General features: G+C 40.0%; 1 protein-coding gene across 1 annotated transcript in view; it reads right to left on the bottom strand.

The window, feature by feature from the left end:
* The window catches only part of IER3IP1 (immediate early response 3 interacting protein 1), a 28,691-nt gene extending 17,142 nt beyond the window's left edge, over positions 1-11,549 (bottom strand). Inside the window, exon 1 of the mRNA XM_082416676.1 lies at positions 11,324-11,549. Coding sequence (XP_082272802.1) covers positions 11,324-11,414 — 91 coding nt within the window. The 5' untranslated portion in view covers positions 11,415-11,549. The remainder of the gene's footprint in view (positions 1-11,323) is intronic.
* Between the last annotated feature and the right edge of the window lie 6,285 nt (positions 11,550-17,834).

Here is a 17,834-nt window from a genome sequence, read left to right as displayed (position 1 = left end):
GCACATATATACAATGGAATATTACTCAGCCATAGAAAGAAATGAAATGGAGGTATTTGTAATGAGGTGGATGGAGTTAGAGTCTGTCATACTGAGTGAAGTAAGTCAGAGAGAGAAAAACAAATACAGTATGCTAACACATATATATGGAATCTAAGGAAAAAAAAAAAAAAGGCCATGAAGAACCTAGTGGCAAGATGGGAATAAAGACACAGACCTACTAGAGAATGGACTTGAGGATATGGGGAGGGGGAGGGGTGAGATGTGACAGGGTGAGAGAGTGTCACGGACATATATTCACTACCAAACGTAAAATAGATAGCTAGTGGGAAGCAGCTGCATAGCACAGGGAGATCAGCTCGGTGCTTTGTGACCACCTAGAGGGGTGGGATGGGGAGGGTGGGAGGGAGGGAGATGCAAGAAGGAAGAGATATGGGAACATATGTATATGTATAACTGATTCACTTTGTTATAAAGCAGAAACTAACACACCATTGTAAAGCAATTATACTTCAATAAAGATGTTTAAAAAAAAAAAAAAGTCACACACAAAACGGTAATCCATTCAGATTCAGTCAACAACCCTCAGCTAGATACATTTTGAAGAGAAAGTTTTAGCTACAGTTTTGAGGACTGGCTGACCCTGGCAAACCTCAGCCTCTTTGCGGTCAGTTTCCATTTCTATAAAAGAAAATGAAATGTGCTTTACTTTGTCAGTGTCACCAAATTTGCATGTGAATCAAATGCTATCATAAATGTAAAAGTACCTAATAAACTACACAAATAACTCTGTTAATGTAAGTTTTAAAAAAATTACCTTGATCAAAAAGATCACTGCTGAAGTGAATGATCTAGTATACTTAGACCAATCTCTCTTGGTTCAATATGATTCCCAATCCAACACAGTAATTTCCATTTATTCCCTGATGAAATTAAACAAATGTTTTTCAGGAGTATATATTTAAATAGAAACTTACATATCCAGATGGTTTCTTCAATGTTTTATAAACTGCCATGCTCATACTATGTCGTCTATCATATGCAAGGCCTGTGGAATGCCTTGTTCATTTCTCTGCACATTTATGCAAACCTGATTTACTGTTTAAGGTCTACTTCCTTTAGGAATTCTCTTTCTATTACTTAGGCTCACACAGCTCTCACTATTCTAAAGTCTAATATTACAGTGGTCTGGAGCAGTCATTCAAACCTGAGTCAAATAACAACTTGTAATATTTTAACTGTTTGCTACGGACTGATTTGTGTTCCCACCAAACTCACATGTTGAAGCCCTAACCCTCAAAGAGACTGTATCTGGAGATAGGATCTTTAGGAGATAATTAAAATTAAAGGGAATCTTAAGGGTAGGGCCCTAATCTGATAGGGCTGTGGCCTTACAAAAAGAGGAAGAGAGAGCTCTTGACTCTGCCCAGCCATGTGAGGACACAGTGAGAAGGTGGCCATCTGCAAGCCAGGAAGGGAGTCCTCACCAGGATTCAAACATGCTGGCACCCTGATCTCAGATTTCCAGCTTCCAGAACTGTAAGAAAATAAATTTCTGTTGTTTAAGCCACCCAGTCTATGATACTTTGTTATGATAGCCAGAGCTAATACAGTTTCATGTGTGAAATGTTTCTTCTGTATTACTCATAACTACTACTGAAACCGAATTCCCCTAAAACCAAGTTCCTCTGCTGAGTTTATGATTAACATCTCTAACAAACTTATGGTTAGCAGAGGGGAAAGCGGGGGAGGGGAAGGGACAAATCTGGAGATTGGGATTGACATATACACACTACTATATATAACACAGATAACTAATAAGGACCTACTGTATAGCACAGGGAACTCTATTCAATACTCTGTAATGGCCTATATGGGAAAAGAATCTTAAAAAGAGTGGATATATGTATATGTAAAACTGATTCACTTTGCTGTACACCTGAAACTAACACAGCATTGGAAATCAACTATACTCCAATAAAAAATTTTTAAAAAAAATCTCTAAGCAAAATGTTATTCCCTTCCTTGTCCAACACTTGTTCCCCTCAAGATTGAGGAGTATCAAAGAAAAGGTGGGACTGAAACCAAGCAGGACCCTGTGGGGCCCTCCTGGGTACACAAGCCTTTCTGTGTTTCCCATTTCTTGTTTGGAGGAAAAAGGCTTTCAGCCTCCTAGATCTTCCCTGAGTTCCAAAGGGCAGATTCGAACAGTTGCTAATTACGGGAGTGAGGGAATGCAGAAACAAAGGAAAGGCAGTCAAGAAACGGTAGTGCAGTGATAGGGCAGGGTCCTGGTTCCTCCTCAAGGAATATACATAACAATCTAACACAGATGTCTGAGTTCTTCTACAGGAACTAAGGCCCCACCCAGGTGGAGGATGGTAACTTCAGGCTAAGCATAAGCACATGGACCCCAAACTGGCTGGGACCAGAAGGCTGACTGGAACACCACCCCGTTACCTCACCCAACCAGTCAGAGGAAGGTCACATACCCTGCAGCCCTCCCTCCAAATTTTGCCTATAAAAACTCTTCCCCAAAATCCACTGGGGAGTTCAGGCTTTTTGAGCATGAGCCACCTGATCTCCTTGCTTGGCCACTGCAATAAACCTTTCTCTGTTCCAAACTCCTACTTTTCGGTTTGTTTGACCTCACTGTGTGTCAGGCACACAAACCTGGATATAATAAATATATGTCAAATTGATACTGGGCATCACAAACGAAACCTAGTAAGAACAATTTTGGCAGGTATTAAAATCCATTAGGTAGGGGATTCCCTGGTGGCACAGTGGTTAAGAATCTGCCTGCCAATGCAGGGGACATGGGTTCGAGCCCTGGTCTGGGAAGATCCCACAGGCCATGGAGCAACTAAGCCTGTGCACCACAACTACTGAGCCTGTGCTCTACAGCCCACAAGCCACAACTATTGAAGCCCGCACCATGCCTAGAGCCCATGCTCTACAACAAGAGAAGCCACCGCAATGAGAAGCCCACACACCGCAATGAAGAGTAGCCCCCACTTGCCGCAACTAGAGAAAGCCTGTGCGCAGCAGCGAAGACCCAACGCAGCCAAAAATAAATAAATAAATAAATAAATAAAAATCCACTATGTGATTTTTTTCTTGTACATAAAGGAAATTAGCGTCATTGTGGAGCACTAAAAGAAACAACACGTTCTCTGCACTATTGCCAAAATACTGGCTAACCTATGTGTATAAATATGATAGCTCTCAAGTCAGGAATCACAAGAATATGATAATGGAAATATAAAGTTATTTAGAAAACATTCATTGACTGATGGAATGAATTGTAAAGATGAAAGGACCCTTGTTGTCAGTCTACTGGAGGAGACAGAAAAGAAACTGCAGTGGTATATTACCCACAAAATGGGTCAGAGATGGTTTCTGGGAAAGGCAAATGCCAGAAGTAGGCCTTAAAGGATAGGCTGAAGAGTTAGCCAGTCAAAGAAATGAGGTAAGTCAAGGTCATCACAGGCAGAGAAAATAATTTGAGTAAAGGCTCAGCAGTGAAGAAGAGTATCATGGTAAAAAAGGTACATGGTAAATATTAGGGAAGGGTAAAAGAGGGGAAGGACAGAGAGGAAGGGAATCATTATGGTGGGTTTATAAGTCACACAAGGGAGTATGAATTTTACGTTGAAGGCTATGGATATTGAAGAACTCAGAATTTCAAACACTGAGGAACATGCTCAGCTTCCCATAGAAGGGAGAACAAAGAGAAGCAAAAATGGATGGAGTGTGACCAGTGAGGAGGTTACTATGAAAATCTAGGTAAGAAGAGTTAAGAGCTTATATAAACAATATTTAACACTTAAAATATTTTAAAATTCTATCTTAAAACTATTCAGATATTTTAGAACAATGGCTTATCCACTTAGTCAAGGCAATGTGGTGTTTTCCCTTAGTTCTGGAACCATATTCAAAACACATGCTCAAACAAAATATTTCTGTACTATTTCTGGATAAAAGAGGAAATGTGGAAAGCAAAGTTCTGGAGGGCAAAGTACTAACAATTCTAGGCCATTCCAATAGTTTGTGGCAGTAGTTGTCATCTAGGAGCACAAATCTCAATCATCTGTAGAAATTCTGGAAAAGACACACTGCTCAACTTCACTTCTGGGAAATTTGAATGCAGGTCTGGAGTAAGGTCTGGGCACTGTATTCTCTTTCGAAGTTGTTTTGGCTATTCTGGACCCCTTGAATTTCCTTTAGGACCCAACTTGTCAGTTTCTGCCAAAAGAAAGCCAACTGGGATTTGGATAGACATTGCATTAACTCTGTAAATCAGTAATATTAAGTATTGTTATCCTAACAATATTTAGTCTTCCAATCCATGAACATGGAGTGTTTTTACACCCATTAATTATCTTTAAAAATCTTTATTCTTCTTTAATTTCACTCAACAATGCCTTGTAGTTTTCATAGTATAAGACTTACACTTACTCTGTTAAATTTATTCCTAAGTATTTTGTTCTTTTTGATGATATTGTAAATGATGTTTCTTTAATTTAATTTTTGATTGTTCATTGTTCATGTACAGGAAAACAACTGATTTTTGTTCCTGATCTTGTATCTTGCAACCTTACTAAACTCATTTCTTAGTTCTCATAGTTTTTTAGTGATTCCTTAGGACTTTCTATATACAAGATTATGTCATCTGCAAACAAGAGATTTACTTTTTCAACCTCACAATCTGGATGTTTTTTATTTCTTTTTCTTGTCTAATTGCCATGGATAGAATCTCCAGTACAATGTTAAAAAGGAGTGGCAAGATCCTTTTCTTATTCCTAGCTGGGGAAAGCACTTAGCCTTTCATCATTAAGTCTGTTAACTGAGGGGTTTTCAAAGATGTTCTTTATCAGATTGAGGAAGTTCTTCCTATTCCTAGTTTGTTGAACGTTTTATCATGAAAGGGTATTAGGTTTAGTCAAATGTTTTTCTGCATCTATTATATCATGTGATTTTTATTTATTTCATTAATATGATGAATTACATTAATTGATTTAAAAATGTTAAACCAACCCTGCACTCCCAGGGTAAATCCTACTTGGTTTAGTTTGCCAGTGTTCTGTAGAGAATTTTTGTGTCTATATTCAGCAGATACTGGTCTGGAGTTTCTTTTCTTGTGCTGTGTCTGGTTTTCATATCAGGTTAATACTGGCCTCACTGCATGAGTTGGGATGTCTTCTCTCCTGTCTATTTCGGTGTTTAAGACTTCTTTAAATGTTTGGTAAAATCCAGCAATGAAGCCTGGGTTTTTCTTTGTTCAAAGTCTTTAAGTTACTAACTCAATCTCTTTACATGTTACAGCTCTAATCAGATGTCCTAGTTCTTCTTAAGTCAGTTCAATAGTTTGTAGTCTTTCTAGGAATTTGTCCATTTCATCTAAGTCATCTAATTTGTTGGCATACAGTTGTTCACAGCATTCCCTTATAACCCTTTTCATTCTCTAAGATAGTGATGTCACCTTTCATTCCTGATTTTAGTAATTTGAGTCTTCTTTCCTTTTTTCTTGGTCTAGCTAAATGTTTGCCAATTTTGTTGATCTTCTGAAAGAACTACCTTTTAGTTTTGTTAATTCTATTGTTTTTCTACTCTGTATTCCATTAATTTTCACTGTAATCTTTATCATTTCCTTTGTGTGTGTGTGTGTGTGTGTGTGTGTGTGTGTGTGTGTGTGTGTGTGTTGGGGAGAGGGAAGAGCTGGTTGTGGCTCAAATGCCAGAGATTCTCACTGCTCTTACTGAGCTTTAATAGATTTTCTTGGGGGAAAAAAAAAAGTTTCTTCATTTGTTGTACACTCTTATGACAATTCCCAGAGACTTCAAATGTTCGTTTTTTAAATAATTTTCACTAGTTATAGTTGTTTTATTGGAAAGAGGGTTCAGTGGAGGTTCTCACACTACCATTATGGAGGTGCTTTCCATTAATAATTGTATTTCCAAATAATTTGATTAAAACTGGGCATAGGATTGATTAGGTATTTTTCCAAAGAAGAAATAAAAATGGCCAACAAGTACACGAAAAGGTGCTCAACATCACTATTCATCAGAAAAATGTAAATCGAAGCCACAATGAAATATCACCTCACACTTGTTAGAATGACTATTACCAAAAAGACAAAAGACAATAAATGCTGGAAAGGATGTGAAAAAAGGGAACGTTTGTGCACTGTTGATAGGAATGTAAACTGGTACAGCCACTTTGGAAAGCAGTATGGAGGTTCTTCAAAAAATTTAAAATATAATAGAACTGCTATATGATCCAGCAATCCCATTTCTGGGTATTTTTCCAAAGCAGATGAAGTCATTATCTCAAGGAGATATTTGCACTCCCATGTTCACTGCAGCACTATTCACAATATCCAAGACATGGAAACAATCTAAGTGTCCACTGACAGATGAATGGATAAAGAAAATGTGGTGTACATATATAATGAAATATTATTCAGCTATAAACAAGGAAAACCTGCCATATGTGACAACACAGATGGATCTTGAGGACATTATGCTAAGTGAAATAACGCAGAGGAAGACAAGTACTGTATTATCTCACTTATACGTGGGATCTAAAACCATCAAACTCATAGAAAGAGAGAGTAGTATGGGGGTTGCCAGGAGTGGAGTGGTAGGGGAAATGGGGAGATGTTGGTCAAAAGGCACTAATTTTCAGTTATTAGGTGAATAAGCTCTGGGGATCTACTGTACAGTATGGTGATCCAACACTGTTTATTTGAAAGTTGCTCTGAGAGTAAATCTTAAATGTTCTCACCACAACAACATTAACAACAAAATGATAATTATGTGAGGTGAAGGATATGCTAACCAACCTTACTGTGGTAAGCATTTTGCAATATATACGTGTATCAAATCATCACATGTACATCTTAAACTTAGACAATGTTATTGTCAATTAGATCTCAAAGCTGGGGGAAAAAAGAATGATGTCTCACATTTATAAACGGTTATATACCCACTTAATAGCCTCAGTTCTGCCTCCTGGCTGGCAAAAGCCTACTATTTTTAATATGGCCCTTTCAGAAAAAGTTTCTTTTCTTCTAGCTTTGTTTTACCTTTCTCATTTAGATCTACAATGCTCTTGCAATTGGCTTATGTGTTTAGCCTGAGGCAGAAGGTCAAGATTCATTTATTTCTTTTTGAATATCCAGTTAACCTAGAATCATTTACTGAAGGACCACCCTTTCTATCACACGCTACTGTTAACTTTATCATAAATTAAGTGTCCATATAAGTATGTGGCTGTATTTGGATTCTCCACTCTGCTCCATTGTTCTATTGTCCAACAACCTTTTAGTAAATTTCTTTCTGTTTAATCAGGCAGAGTCAGCTTCTATTGCTTGCAACCAAGAACCCTGACAGGGATGAGTAATCTCAGGCCTCAATCCTTGAATCTCTTCTCCCTCTGAGAAATAGCCTTCATTCCAATGGTTTCAAATTACCAGCCAACACCGAAAATCCCCATGTGTAAATCCTTCCCAGACCTCCTCCCTTCTGGGCACCAAACCTGTATATGCAAATGCCTACATGATATCTCTAATTTGAAGTCTTAAAGGTACCTAAAAATAGGCTAATTCCTATTCCTATTCCAGGACTTAGCTTTAAATGCTATTTCCTTAGGAACTGATGCTGTTCCGATTCAACCAGGAAGTTATATTCCCATGGTTCTCACCGAGTTCTCTTCCTTCAAAGCATTTATCCTAGACTCAACTACTTGTATAATTATTTATCTGTTCCACCATTAGACTCTAAGATATGAGAACAAAGATACTGTGTTATGCTCACTGCTACATCTTTTCCACCTAGCTCACAGTGACTGGCCTATTTGTTATAAGGAATGAAGAAAAACTTCCTGCCACCAAATCTGGGAACCTCCTCCTTCTCCAGCTAATCCTTCCTCCTTTTTCAATGAAGAAAGTATCCCACCTCCCACTTAATGCCATCTCCTCCATCTGTGCCTTAGGAACCATCCCTATCCACCTTCTCAGAATCCTTGAGTTATCAATTACCTCATTTCTCTCCTGTACCTTTTATTTTTCTCTCATTACTAGATCTTTTCCCCTAGCAATTCCTTTTCTAACCTTTAATTATGAAAGTTTTAAAACATACCTATCACTCAGATTTAATAAATATTGATTTTTTTGCCTACGTGCTTCATCTTTTTTTCTGCTTGATTACTTTAGAAATAAATTACTGGTACTGAAATATTTCAGTATGCATTTTTATCACACTAACAAGATGTACAGTGATTCCTTAATATCATCTAGTATCTACTCCATACTCAAATTTCTTCAAATGTTACCAAAATGTTTTTTACATTTGATATGTTTGAACTAGAATTCAATCAAGGTCCACATGCTGCATATGAATATCTCCCTACATCTCTCTCTCTTTTTGTCTTTTTTATATTTTGTATATTTGCCTCAGTGGTCACTTCCTCCCCACTTATTTCATGGCATTGACTTATTGAAGAGACCTGACTAGTTCTCATTGTCGCTGCTGAGACCTAAAAAACAAAAGAATCATAAAACATATCTCTGCATCGCCTTCCAGCTACCATTTCATCTCCTCCAACTCAGTGATACATTTGGATAATTGTGCTGTCTCCATTCTATGACTTTCCACTCGCTCCTCCCCATTCCAATGTGGATTTTACCCACTGTTGTAACTGCAGAATCACCAATGACCTCTACTACCCTGAATCCTCAGGACACTTTTCAGTCCTTATCTTGCTTGGTTTCTCAGAACATTCCACTGTTGTATTCTCTCTCCTGCTTCAAACACTCCTTGGCCTCTGTGAAACCCCACTGTCTAGATTTCCCCATCTCTCTGTTTTGCTCACTCATCAATTTCTCCTGTCAGCTCTTCTATCATTACCTGAACATTAAATACTGGAAGAGATTTTAGGACTGTCCTGGTCAACTGTTCTCCTTTGTACTCTATTCTATTGTTCCCTGAACAATTTCATCTCTTCACATGGCTTAATTTATCATCTGTGGTTGACAAACTCAAATCTCAGCCTCCGCTCTGGCTCTTGCTTCTGGTCTATGGACTTAAGTCCAACTGACTATTCCATATCTCCACTTGCGTATCTCACAGAAATCTCAACCTCAGCATGTGCGAAACTTCTTTCTTTATCTCTTCACCTTGTTACCGGCACCACACCCCACAATTTTCCACCAGTGCCAACTCAGTAAAGCTACTACCCTTCACTCAGTTGCTTAAACCAGAAAACCAAGAGAGATCTTTGACTTTTTCCTCTCTCCTCATTCCCAATGTCCAAACAGTAAATTCTATCTTTTCTACGTTTAAAATATCTTCTGATTTGTACTAGTTTCCTAGGGCTATTATATCAAAGTGCCACAAACTATCTGGCTTAACACAATGAAAGTTTATTTTTTCACAGTTCTGGAGGCCAGAAGTCTAAAACCAAGGTGTTGGCAGAGTTGGTTCCTTTTCAGGGCTCTTGGGATAATGTCGTCTATGCCTCTCTCCTAGCTTCTGGTAGTTACTGGCAATCTTTGGCATTCTCTGGACTGCAGCTGCACCACTCGTCTCTGCCTCTGTTGTCACATGGCCTTCTTCCCCCTGTGTATGTGTGTCTCTGTATCTCTCTCTCCCAATAGGGACACCTCATTGGACTTAGGGTCCATCCTTTTCCAGTGTGACCTCATCTTAACTTAATTTCACCTGCAAAGACGTTATTTCCAAAAAAGGAAACAAGGGTTAGGACTTTAATATATCTTTTAGGGGCATACAATTCAACCCACAATGTGATTCCTTCTACTTTTCTGGATGGTATAGTGGTGAACAGATGAACTTGAGTCAGACTGCCTGAACTGAACCCTAACTCTGCTGCTCTCTAGCTGTGTGATCTTAGGAAAGCTACCAACTCTTTTGTGTTTCTGGTCCCCATCTGTAAAGCAGGAATGAAAACACTATTTGTCTCATAGGGTTGTTGTGAGGGTTACACAAGTTAATATGCAGAAAGCACTTGATACAGATCCTGGCACATGGTAAGTGTTAAGTGTTAGGTATCACTATTGTTATTATACCCATCAACTTATATTATACCCACCATCTCTACTTGCCCTATTTGGAATGGTGCTTTACACATCCACTCGTCTACACTTCTGATCTGTTCTCCACACAGTAACCAGCAAATAACACAAATCAAGTCATGTCACTGCCCTGCTTACAACCTTTCCACACCAATTTTCACACCAGCTCTTACTCATCACCTCCCGACCCTTCACCTAGTTAATGTTTACTGACTTATCTGATTTCGGGTTAGACACACTTCCTCCAAACTTTCAAAGATTCACAAGTTAGTATCTCCCAGCACTTCTCTTTCGTAACATTCTGCATACTTGTTATTGGTACTTGTTCAGTTTTTATTTAGATTAACTTTCATTAGGAGGGCAGGGCAACTGTTTTAACCTCAGTTTCGCCTGGCACATAATTTGTGCTCAATAAATCTCTCCTGAAGGAATAAATGAAACCAGTAAATCTTGCTCATGGGTTTGAGTTTCAGTGATCTACACAGACATATTTGGTACGCTGTGACAAATGATGCACATCATGAGGTATCCTGCCTTAATTGTGCCTCATGCAGAAAAAAAGCAGTCCGCCCAGGTGGCATGGAGGTCGCTGGATTGTGAGATCCCGGTAGGCATAACTTCTGTCTTCTCTGTATTCTCAGATTCTAGCCTGGCACATCCTAGGCACCCAATAAACTGTGCTGAATAAACTTTTCTTGGAACATGGATGACTGGATGGCGTGATAACCCCAACACGTCCCCTTTCCTCTTATCCCCAAAGCCCAGGAACCCCTATGGCCTTCCATCAGTTCATTCTTCTGATTACCTACGCTCCAAAATGAGCCACGCCCCTCCCTCTTTCACTGAAAACTCACACCCCAGGTTTTTGACAATTAAAAGCGGTCACAGAGAAGGGTACTAAATTCCTAACCTAAACGGGACGCAGGCAGGGGCGTTCCCTGGCTCATCTCCGCCTCCCCCCATCCCGACACCCAGGGTCCGACACACAGTGGGCGTCTGCTGAACAATCTTCACCCCACTGAACAATCTTCACTCCACTGGTGAGACGAAAGTGGCTCGGCTTCCCCACCCAAGGAAGGGCCCCAAGAGGAGAGCCCTCGGCCGCCCGTCTGTCCCGGCCCAAGTGGTCCACCCACGCGGCCCGAGTCGGGTCCGCGCCCCCGAGGCTCGCTGCCGCCCCCTCGGCCCGCCGCGTCCCCCTCGGCCCGCCCCCACGGCCCCACTCACTGTTCTTGAGGAATCGCTCCTCGTGTAGCACGGCGATGGCATTGACGCAGAGCAGGGCCGCCTGCAGCAGCGAGTACAGCGTAAAGGCCATGACCACCCGCCCCGAGGCCCAACTGACCCCTTTCCCTCCGCGGCAAAGGACGTGGCGCCGCCACGGCCGGCGCTTCTTACGGCAACCGACGAGGCCCAAAACGCGTTCTGAAAAGCTCCGCTCCCATCTGGCTAAGACCCGCCCCACGCTCACATCGGCAAGGCCTGTAGAGCTGCGCTGTCCAATGCAGCAGCCAGAAGTACTGAACCCTTGAATTGTGGCTGGCCCGAACTGAGGTGTTGTAAATGTAAAATACATAGGACGAAAACAAGAACGTAAAATCTCCCAATAATTTTAAAATGTTGATTACAAGTTGAAATATTTTGAATATATTAGGTAAATAAAATAATTACTAACATTAATTTTTACTGTTTATTTCTATATACTATTTTTAATCTGTGCCTATGCGGTTACTGATAATGGCATGTGAGTCTTGTCCAATACTTCTGTGGGACAGCGCTGCATTAGATGCTCCTAAGAGCTGTATGAGATGTTAATAAGTAATTCCTATTTTACAAATGGAAAAAAGGAAGCCTTTGGCAAATAAAGTTTTTTAAAAAATTAAACTAAAATAACATGTTTTGCGCTGTACCCCACAGGCCTGTAGTTGCCCAGGTTCAAGACCAAGGGAAGAGCCCGGAGTCAGCAACAGAGACATGATTTAATGGATTGGGGGGGGGGGTGGTGTGGGGGGGTGCGGAGGGGAGGATCTACATGTTGGAAGCAAGGTCCTGGAGCGACACCCCATGGCAGGCAGGACATGGTGGCAGTTTTTGCTCTGGGGGTGGGGGAGGAGCGTGAAAATTACCAGTTATAGGGGGGCAGTGAGGCACATACAGTCACTAGCTGGGGTGGGGGCAAGTATGTAGGAAGATCAAGGTCAGTCATGTGAGCAGGGTATAGGTGAAGCAGGCACTGGTCAAGTAGGGGATGTACAGAGAGCAAGAGAACAGCCATCTTGGGTGGCCTGACCATACAACATGTCTTAAAATGACTCAGAGAGAAACATTCTCTCCTTGATCAAACTCTAGCAGGCCCTCTGAGCCCTCATCTCGACTATACCTCAACCTTGGCCTGTAAAAACTACAGATTCTCAACACAAATGATTTCATCCACTCCCCTACCCCCATGTTAAAAGACTTTAACATAGTTTCTAACAGCTCAAGTCATCCCTAGGATGACCCTAGACCCCCTTCAAGTGCCTGCCTAAAAAGCTCAAGGCTCCCCAAAGAATTTACTGTTTGTTCTACCCAACACCTGAAAATAGGCCCCTGACCATCCTTTCTTAGAGCATTTATTAAAATGGATTTACAATTGTGAATCTTTCCTCTATCCCTTTGAGATATATATGTAGCTCCTACAGTTCAAGGGTGTCTTTCTCAAGGACCTGAAAGCCATTCCTTTAAAATGTAATCACCAGGAAGGATAGGGCCTCTATCTCCCAGTCTCTGTATGAAGGAAGAATCCTAATTTTGATAATTGCAGCTAACAGACACAGCTGGCCTAATCAGCATTTACACTGACCACCCTTTGGTAATTTTTCCGCTTCCCCAACTCTACCGAGCCCCTGCTCACCTCCCTTTCTACTCCCTCATTCTCCCTTTAAAATGCCCAGTCACTTCTGTACAAATCGAAATTGCAATAGTATATTATTGATTAAAATCTGTCTTACCACTCTCATGTCCAGTTTTATCTTTGACAGCAGCAGTAAGAGGCTGAGTCCAATCACATTAAATTTTAGATACTTTTTGAGAGCAAATATACAAAGTAATCATCTCCTGAACTTCTCAGTTTCCCCTAAAAAAAAGGGAAAAGCAACACATTAGACCCAGAAAGGACTTTGGAAGCCTGTGTGTTGCAGCTGCTGGAAGAGACACTAGCCAAAATAAAAGAATAATTAGTTAAACTCCCAAGAAGAAATTAAGCTTAAATAGGCCAACTAGTTAGTGCCTACAGGGAAGAAGAGATGTATCACTTCCCACAGATATACATAAACACTATCTCCAAAATTGGCCCTAAGTGCAAATCAGGTAGGGAGAAATACAGGAAGATAAAGTAAAGGGAATAAAAGAAACAACAGGATGCCAACAAATCCTCCAGTTTTTCCAGTCCCACAAAACCCTAGATACTAATGACAGAGAAGGAAGGTTGTCCTTGTAAGCAGACAGTGACCATCCCAGGATTTCTACGCTGGGCTGGGTGGCAGGAGGGGTACCTGGGGGCCTTGTCTGGAAGCTTTGGTTGAGCAGTGACTTACAGTTTTTACTAGATTGATGCTTACTGAAGAGGGGGTAAAGAGGGATGACTGGAGATTATGGGGACGGATGGAGTGGAGGTGAGAGAAAATCATCCTATAGTCACCCCTTTCTGTCACCAGCCACTGGGTTACAACTCACATGATCTGATTCTTTTATTGTCAAAAGAATCAGGTTAACCTCCGTGGGCCTCTGTTACATCATCTATAAAATTAGGCAATTATGATCTCTAGGGCTCCTTCAGCCCCCAAAATCTCTAGACCTAGCAAAAGCAGCTTAAAATATAAATAGTGTACAAGTACTTGTACCATGTTATCTGATTCATTACTTTTCAAAAATCCAGACTTGTAGCCTAAGCTAGTAACAGCAGATTATATCCTTAAAAAGAATTGTTCCTCTGATCTCTGTACTTCCAAAAAAATTCAAATTCTGGAATTTGAAAATGTATTTATAAAATAGTTGTCTCAGTTAAAAAAAAAATCCGTCCCCAAACAAAGAACTGGGTAATGCATAAAATATTCTGCATATTAGTGACTTGAAAAAATTACTGGCTATGGCCTATTTAAAATTAGAGCTTGCTGCTTGGTGCTGAGCTTCTGATGTCTGTATGATACGTTTTCAGCATCCATGTTAGATATCATATCAGACAATTCTACTGAGGTTGAGACTGTTTTTCCAGTTTCAGACACAAATGTCTCCCTATCATATTCTTCTTCAAGTTTTGTTTTGCTTTTATTCTCTTCAGACTGTTAGATGGCACAAGTTGGCACCCTGGACCATCTTGCTTCAGACTTTCTTTGTAACTAGTAATATAGAGTCCATGTTTTTATTCCGTTGACAAGAATCAAAGAATGGATGCCTTCAATGAAGTTCCTTTAGGCAAGGGAGAGCAATGGTTAAGATTACGTCTAGGGGCTTCCCTGGTGGCGCAGTGGTTGAGAATCTGCCTGCCAGTGCAGGGGACACGGGTTCGAGCCCTGGTCTGGGAGGATCCCACATGCCGCGGAGCGACTGGGCCCGTGAGCCACAACTACTGAGCCTGAGCGTCTGGAGCCTCTGCTCCGCAACAGGAGAGGTTGCGATAGTGAGAGGCCCGCGCACCGCGATGAGGAGTGGCCCCCACTCGTTGCAACTGGAGGAAGCCCTCACACAGAAGCGAAGACCCAACACAGCCAAAAATAAACATAATAAATAAATAATAAATAAAAATTAAAAAAAAAAAAAAAGATTACGTCTAGGGTAATACATTTGGCCACTGATTAAATGTGGGGAGCAGGGTAGATACAGAATTCAAGCTTATCTTTTAAAGTTAAGATGACTCGAGATGGAGTCAGTCCTTGGACTTGTGAGAGACTGCAATAATGAACTCTACTTTTTACCCTTTCCTGTATCAATGCCTTTGCCTTCCCATTTTGCTGGTCCTTGACTTTGGGTTCAACTATGTGACTTGCTTTGGCCAATAGAATGAGGCAGAAGTAATGCTGTGCCAGCTCTAACCCTAGACCTCAAAAGGCCTTATATATTTCTCCTTTTCTTCTTGTGCTTCTGACATTGCCATGAAAAAACAACAACAACAACAACAAAACCTAGTCCACTAGTTCTAGGAGAAGGATGAGAGCCACTTGGAGCAGAACCAAGTCACCCCAGTCTAGCCCAGCCTAGATCAGCAAACCCTCACCCAACCACAGATCCATGAGAATAAATGATTGTTTTAAGTCACTAACTTTCGGGGTTGTTCATGCCGCAGTATTTTTGAAGGAAGAGATCTCTATCTACTCTGTTGGTGATCTAATTTATTCTAATAGCTTAAAAACATTTATATACTCTGAAGACTCCCAAATTTATATCTCCTACCCAGAACTCACCCATGAACTCTTGGCTGATATTTCCAGCTGACCACCACTTAGATCTAATACATATCTCAAATTTACCTTGCCCCAGACTGAACTCCTGATTTCCTTCTGAAACCTGCTTCTCCTGCATCCCATTTCAGATAATGGCAACTCCATTCTTCTAGCTCTTTCTCTCATACTCTATACACAATCCATCAGCACATTCTTTTGACTTGAACTTCAACATACATATATCCAAATCTGGCTACTTCTCACCTTCTGTACCACTAAAACCCCGATCCAACTCACCATCATCTCTTGCATAGAGCAGTGCAATAGCTCCTAACAGGTCTCTGTGTTTTCCCTTTTCCTCTCTACAGTTTATCCTCCCCAGAGCAGCCCAAGTACTTCTTCTAAAACCAAGTAAGAAAAGCAATTTATTTGTTGAGAGGATGGGGTCGTTTTTCCTGTAAAACTTTCCACATTCTGGATTTTTCTGATTGCATCCCCATTGTTCTGGATGACTTAAATGCTATGCACAGTACCCGAATCATCTGTGAAAAACAAAACACTTGCTGATTGAAGAAAATAGTCACTATATAAACTGACTAAAACCTTTTACTAACTCAATGAAAAATATCAGGTATGTGATAAAGAAAAAAATTTCACAAGTCAGATCTTAGAATAATTCTTCAATAAACGTGTTGGCTGCTCTCTTTCCATGCCTATTTTTTCTGCATTCATTAAAAAATAGCTCATTAAGATAAGGATTAGATATGTTATTTATTAAATATTTAGATTCACCATGAAGAATAAAAATGGATTATTGGTTTTTAACATTTTTATCCTAATATATTTTAATAGACATTTATTTTATTGTTTATGTATGAGTTATGAATCAATGATGACTGAGGTATGTTTGCTTTTAATCCTGCTATTTACAGTGGCTACCTTGAGTTTAAATGGGTTTATGGCAGCAGTATTCACCCAAATGCATTCTATTTGAGGTAAGCATTGGACTAAAATAGGAAAATCCCACAAGATGAGCCTCATTCATGTTTATGGATTCATACAAGCTATTCCTGGTATGAGACTCAAATGAAACCATTTGCAAGCTGAAAGCTTGTGCAATATGAAGTGTTTCTGGAAATAGGGCTCTTGGAAATAGAAAGTTTCTTTAAAAAATAAAAATAAGTTACTGTATCTATTTTTAAAGGGAATAAATCCTGAATGGCTGCATATAGTTGACTAGTTCTATTTTTAAAAATCTGAGTAACTGAAAGCAGCATAAAAAGGCTAGAGAAACCAGTTACTCAAATGCATATCATTCCTGCCCTCATTCATTCATTTTTCATTCTTTTACTCAAGGAGAATTTATTGAACTTGTAAGATGTACTTTACATTGTACAAGGGGTAGGGTAAGATGCAGTAGGCTAAGCACAAGTAGTAATCAGATATTCTGCTCTGATGACAATCATCAACCAGAAAGAAAAATGAGCCATAGAATGCAAGGAGTTACAAAGCATTAAATGCTCAGTGCTTAAAATAAAGGGAAAGTGAGAATAAAAGATAGTTTGGAACAGTGTCTCCCAAATTTAGCACATCATCAGAATCACCTGGGAGCTTTTAAATATATATGCATTTCTACTAGTTCAAGATGGCACATAAAGCACATGTATTTCTCTTCACTATTTCCTAAACTCCATTAAATTATAAAGGAATAAAAAGGTGACATACATTTCTAACAGTAAAGATATAGAGGAACATAAGAAATTTCAACAATCTCTGGAAGACAAAAAATAGAAGGAAGCATATCAATGAATGACACTCAGTGGATAAAGCTGTAGCCAAGAATGAACCATGAAAGGGTTGCATGGAAGTGGAAGTTACTGTCCTGAAAATTTCACGAAAGCTCTTGATTCAGAGGTACACCAGAGATCCAGAAGGAAAATTGGGGCTGAAAACAGGTGGATTGACTGATGATCTATTTATGAAATAGTCGACTTTCCCAGCCTGACTCCCAAACTACTTGAACAATATAGCGAACAGTCTGCATTTACCCCTGGGCAAGACTGAAAGTACTTTCCTCTTAGGAAATTAAACTACCTGAGGAGAACTAAGACTTCTAATGTGCATAGTGCTGCTCTAGTGTAGGGCCATTCTTATTTTGACATTGGGGAGGCTGTTAGCTTGATGACTGATTCCTTAGTAGTTGGGCCTACAGCTGAGCTGCTGATTACATACTTTTCCAAGTACATAGAGCTTCTAGTTAGATATTTATCCCCACACCATTATACAAGTAGTCACTCAAGTTCATTATTATTAAATATAAA

This window comes from Balaenoptera physalus (assembly GCF_965194825.1).
Source record: "Balaenoptera physalus genome assembly, chromosome: 12".
In the NCBI taxonomy this organism is placed as follows: domain Eukaryota; kingdom Metazoa; phylum Chordata; class Mammalia; order Artiodactyla; family Balaenopteridae; genus Balaenoptera; species Balaenoptera physalus.
This window is presented reverse-complemented; position numbering and strand designations above follow the sequence as displayed.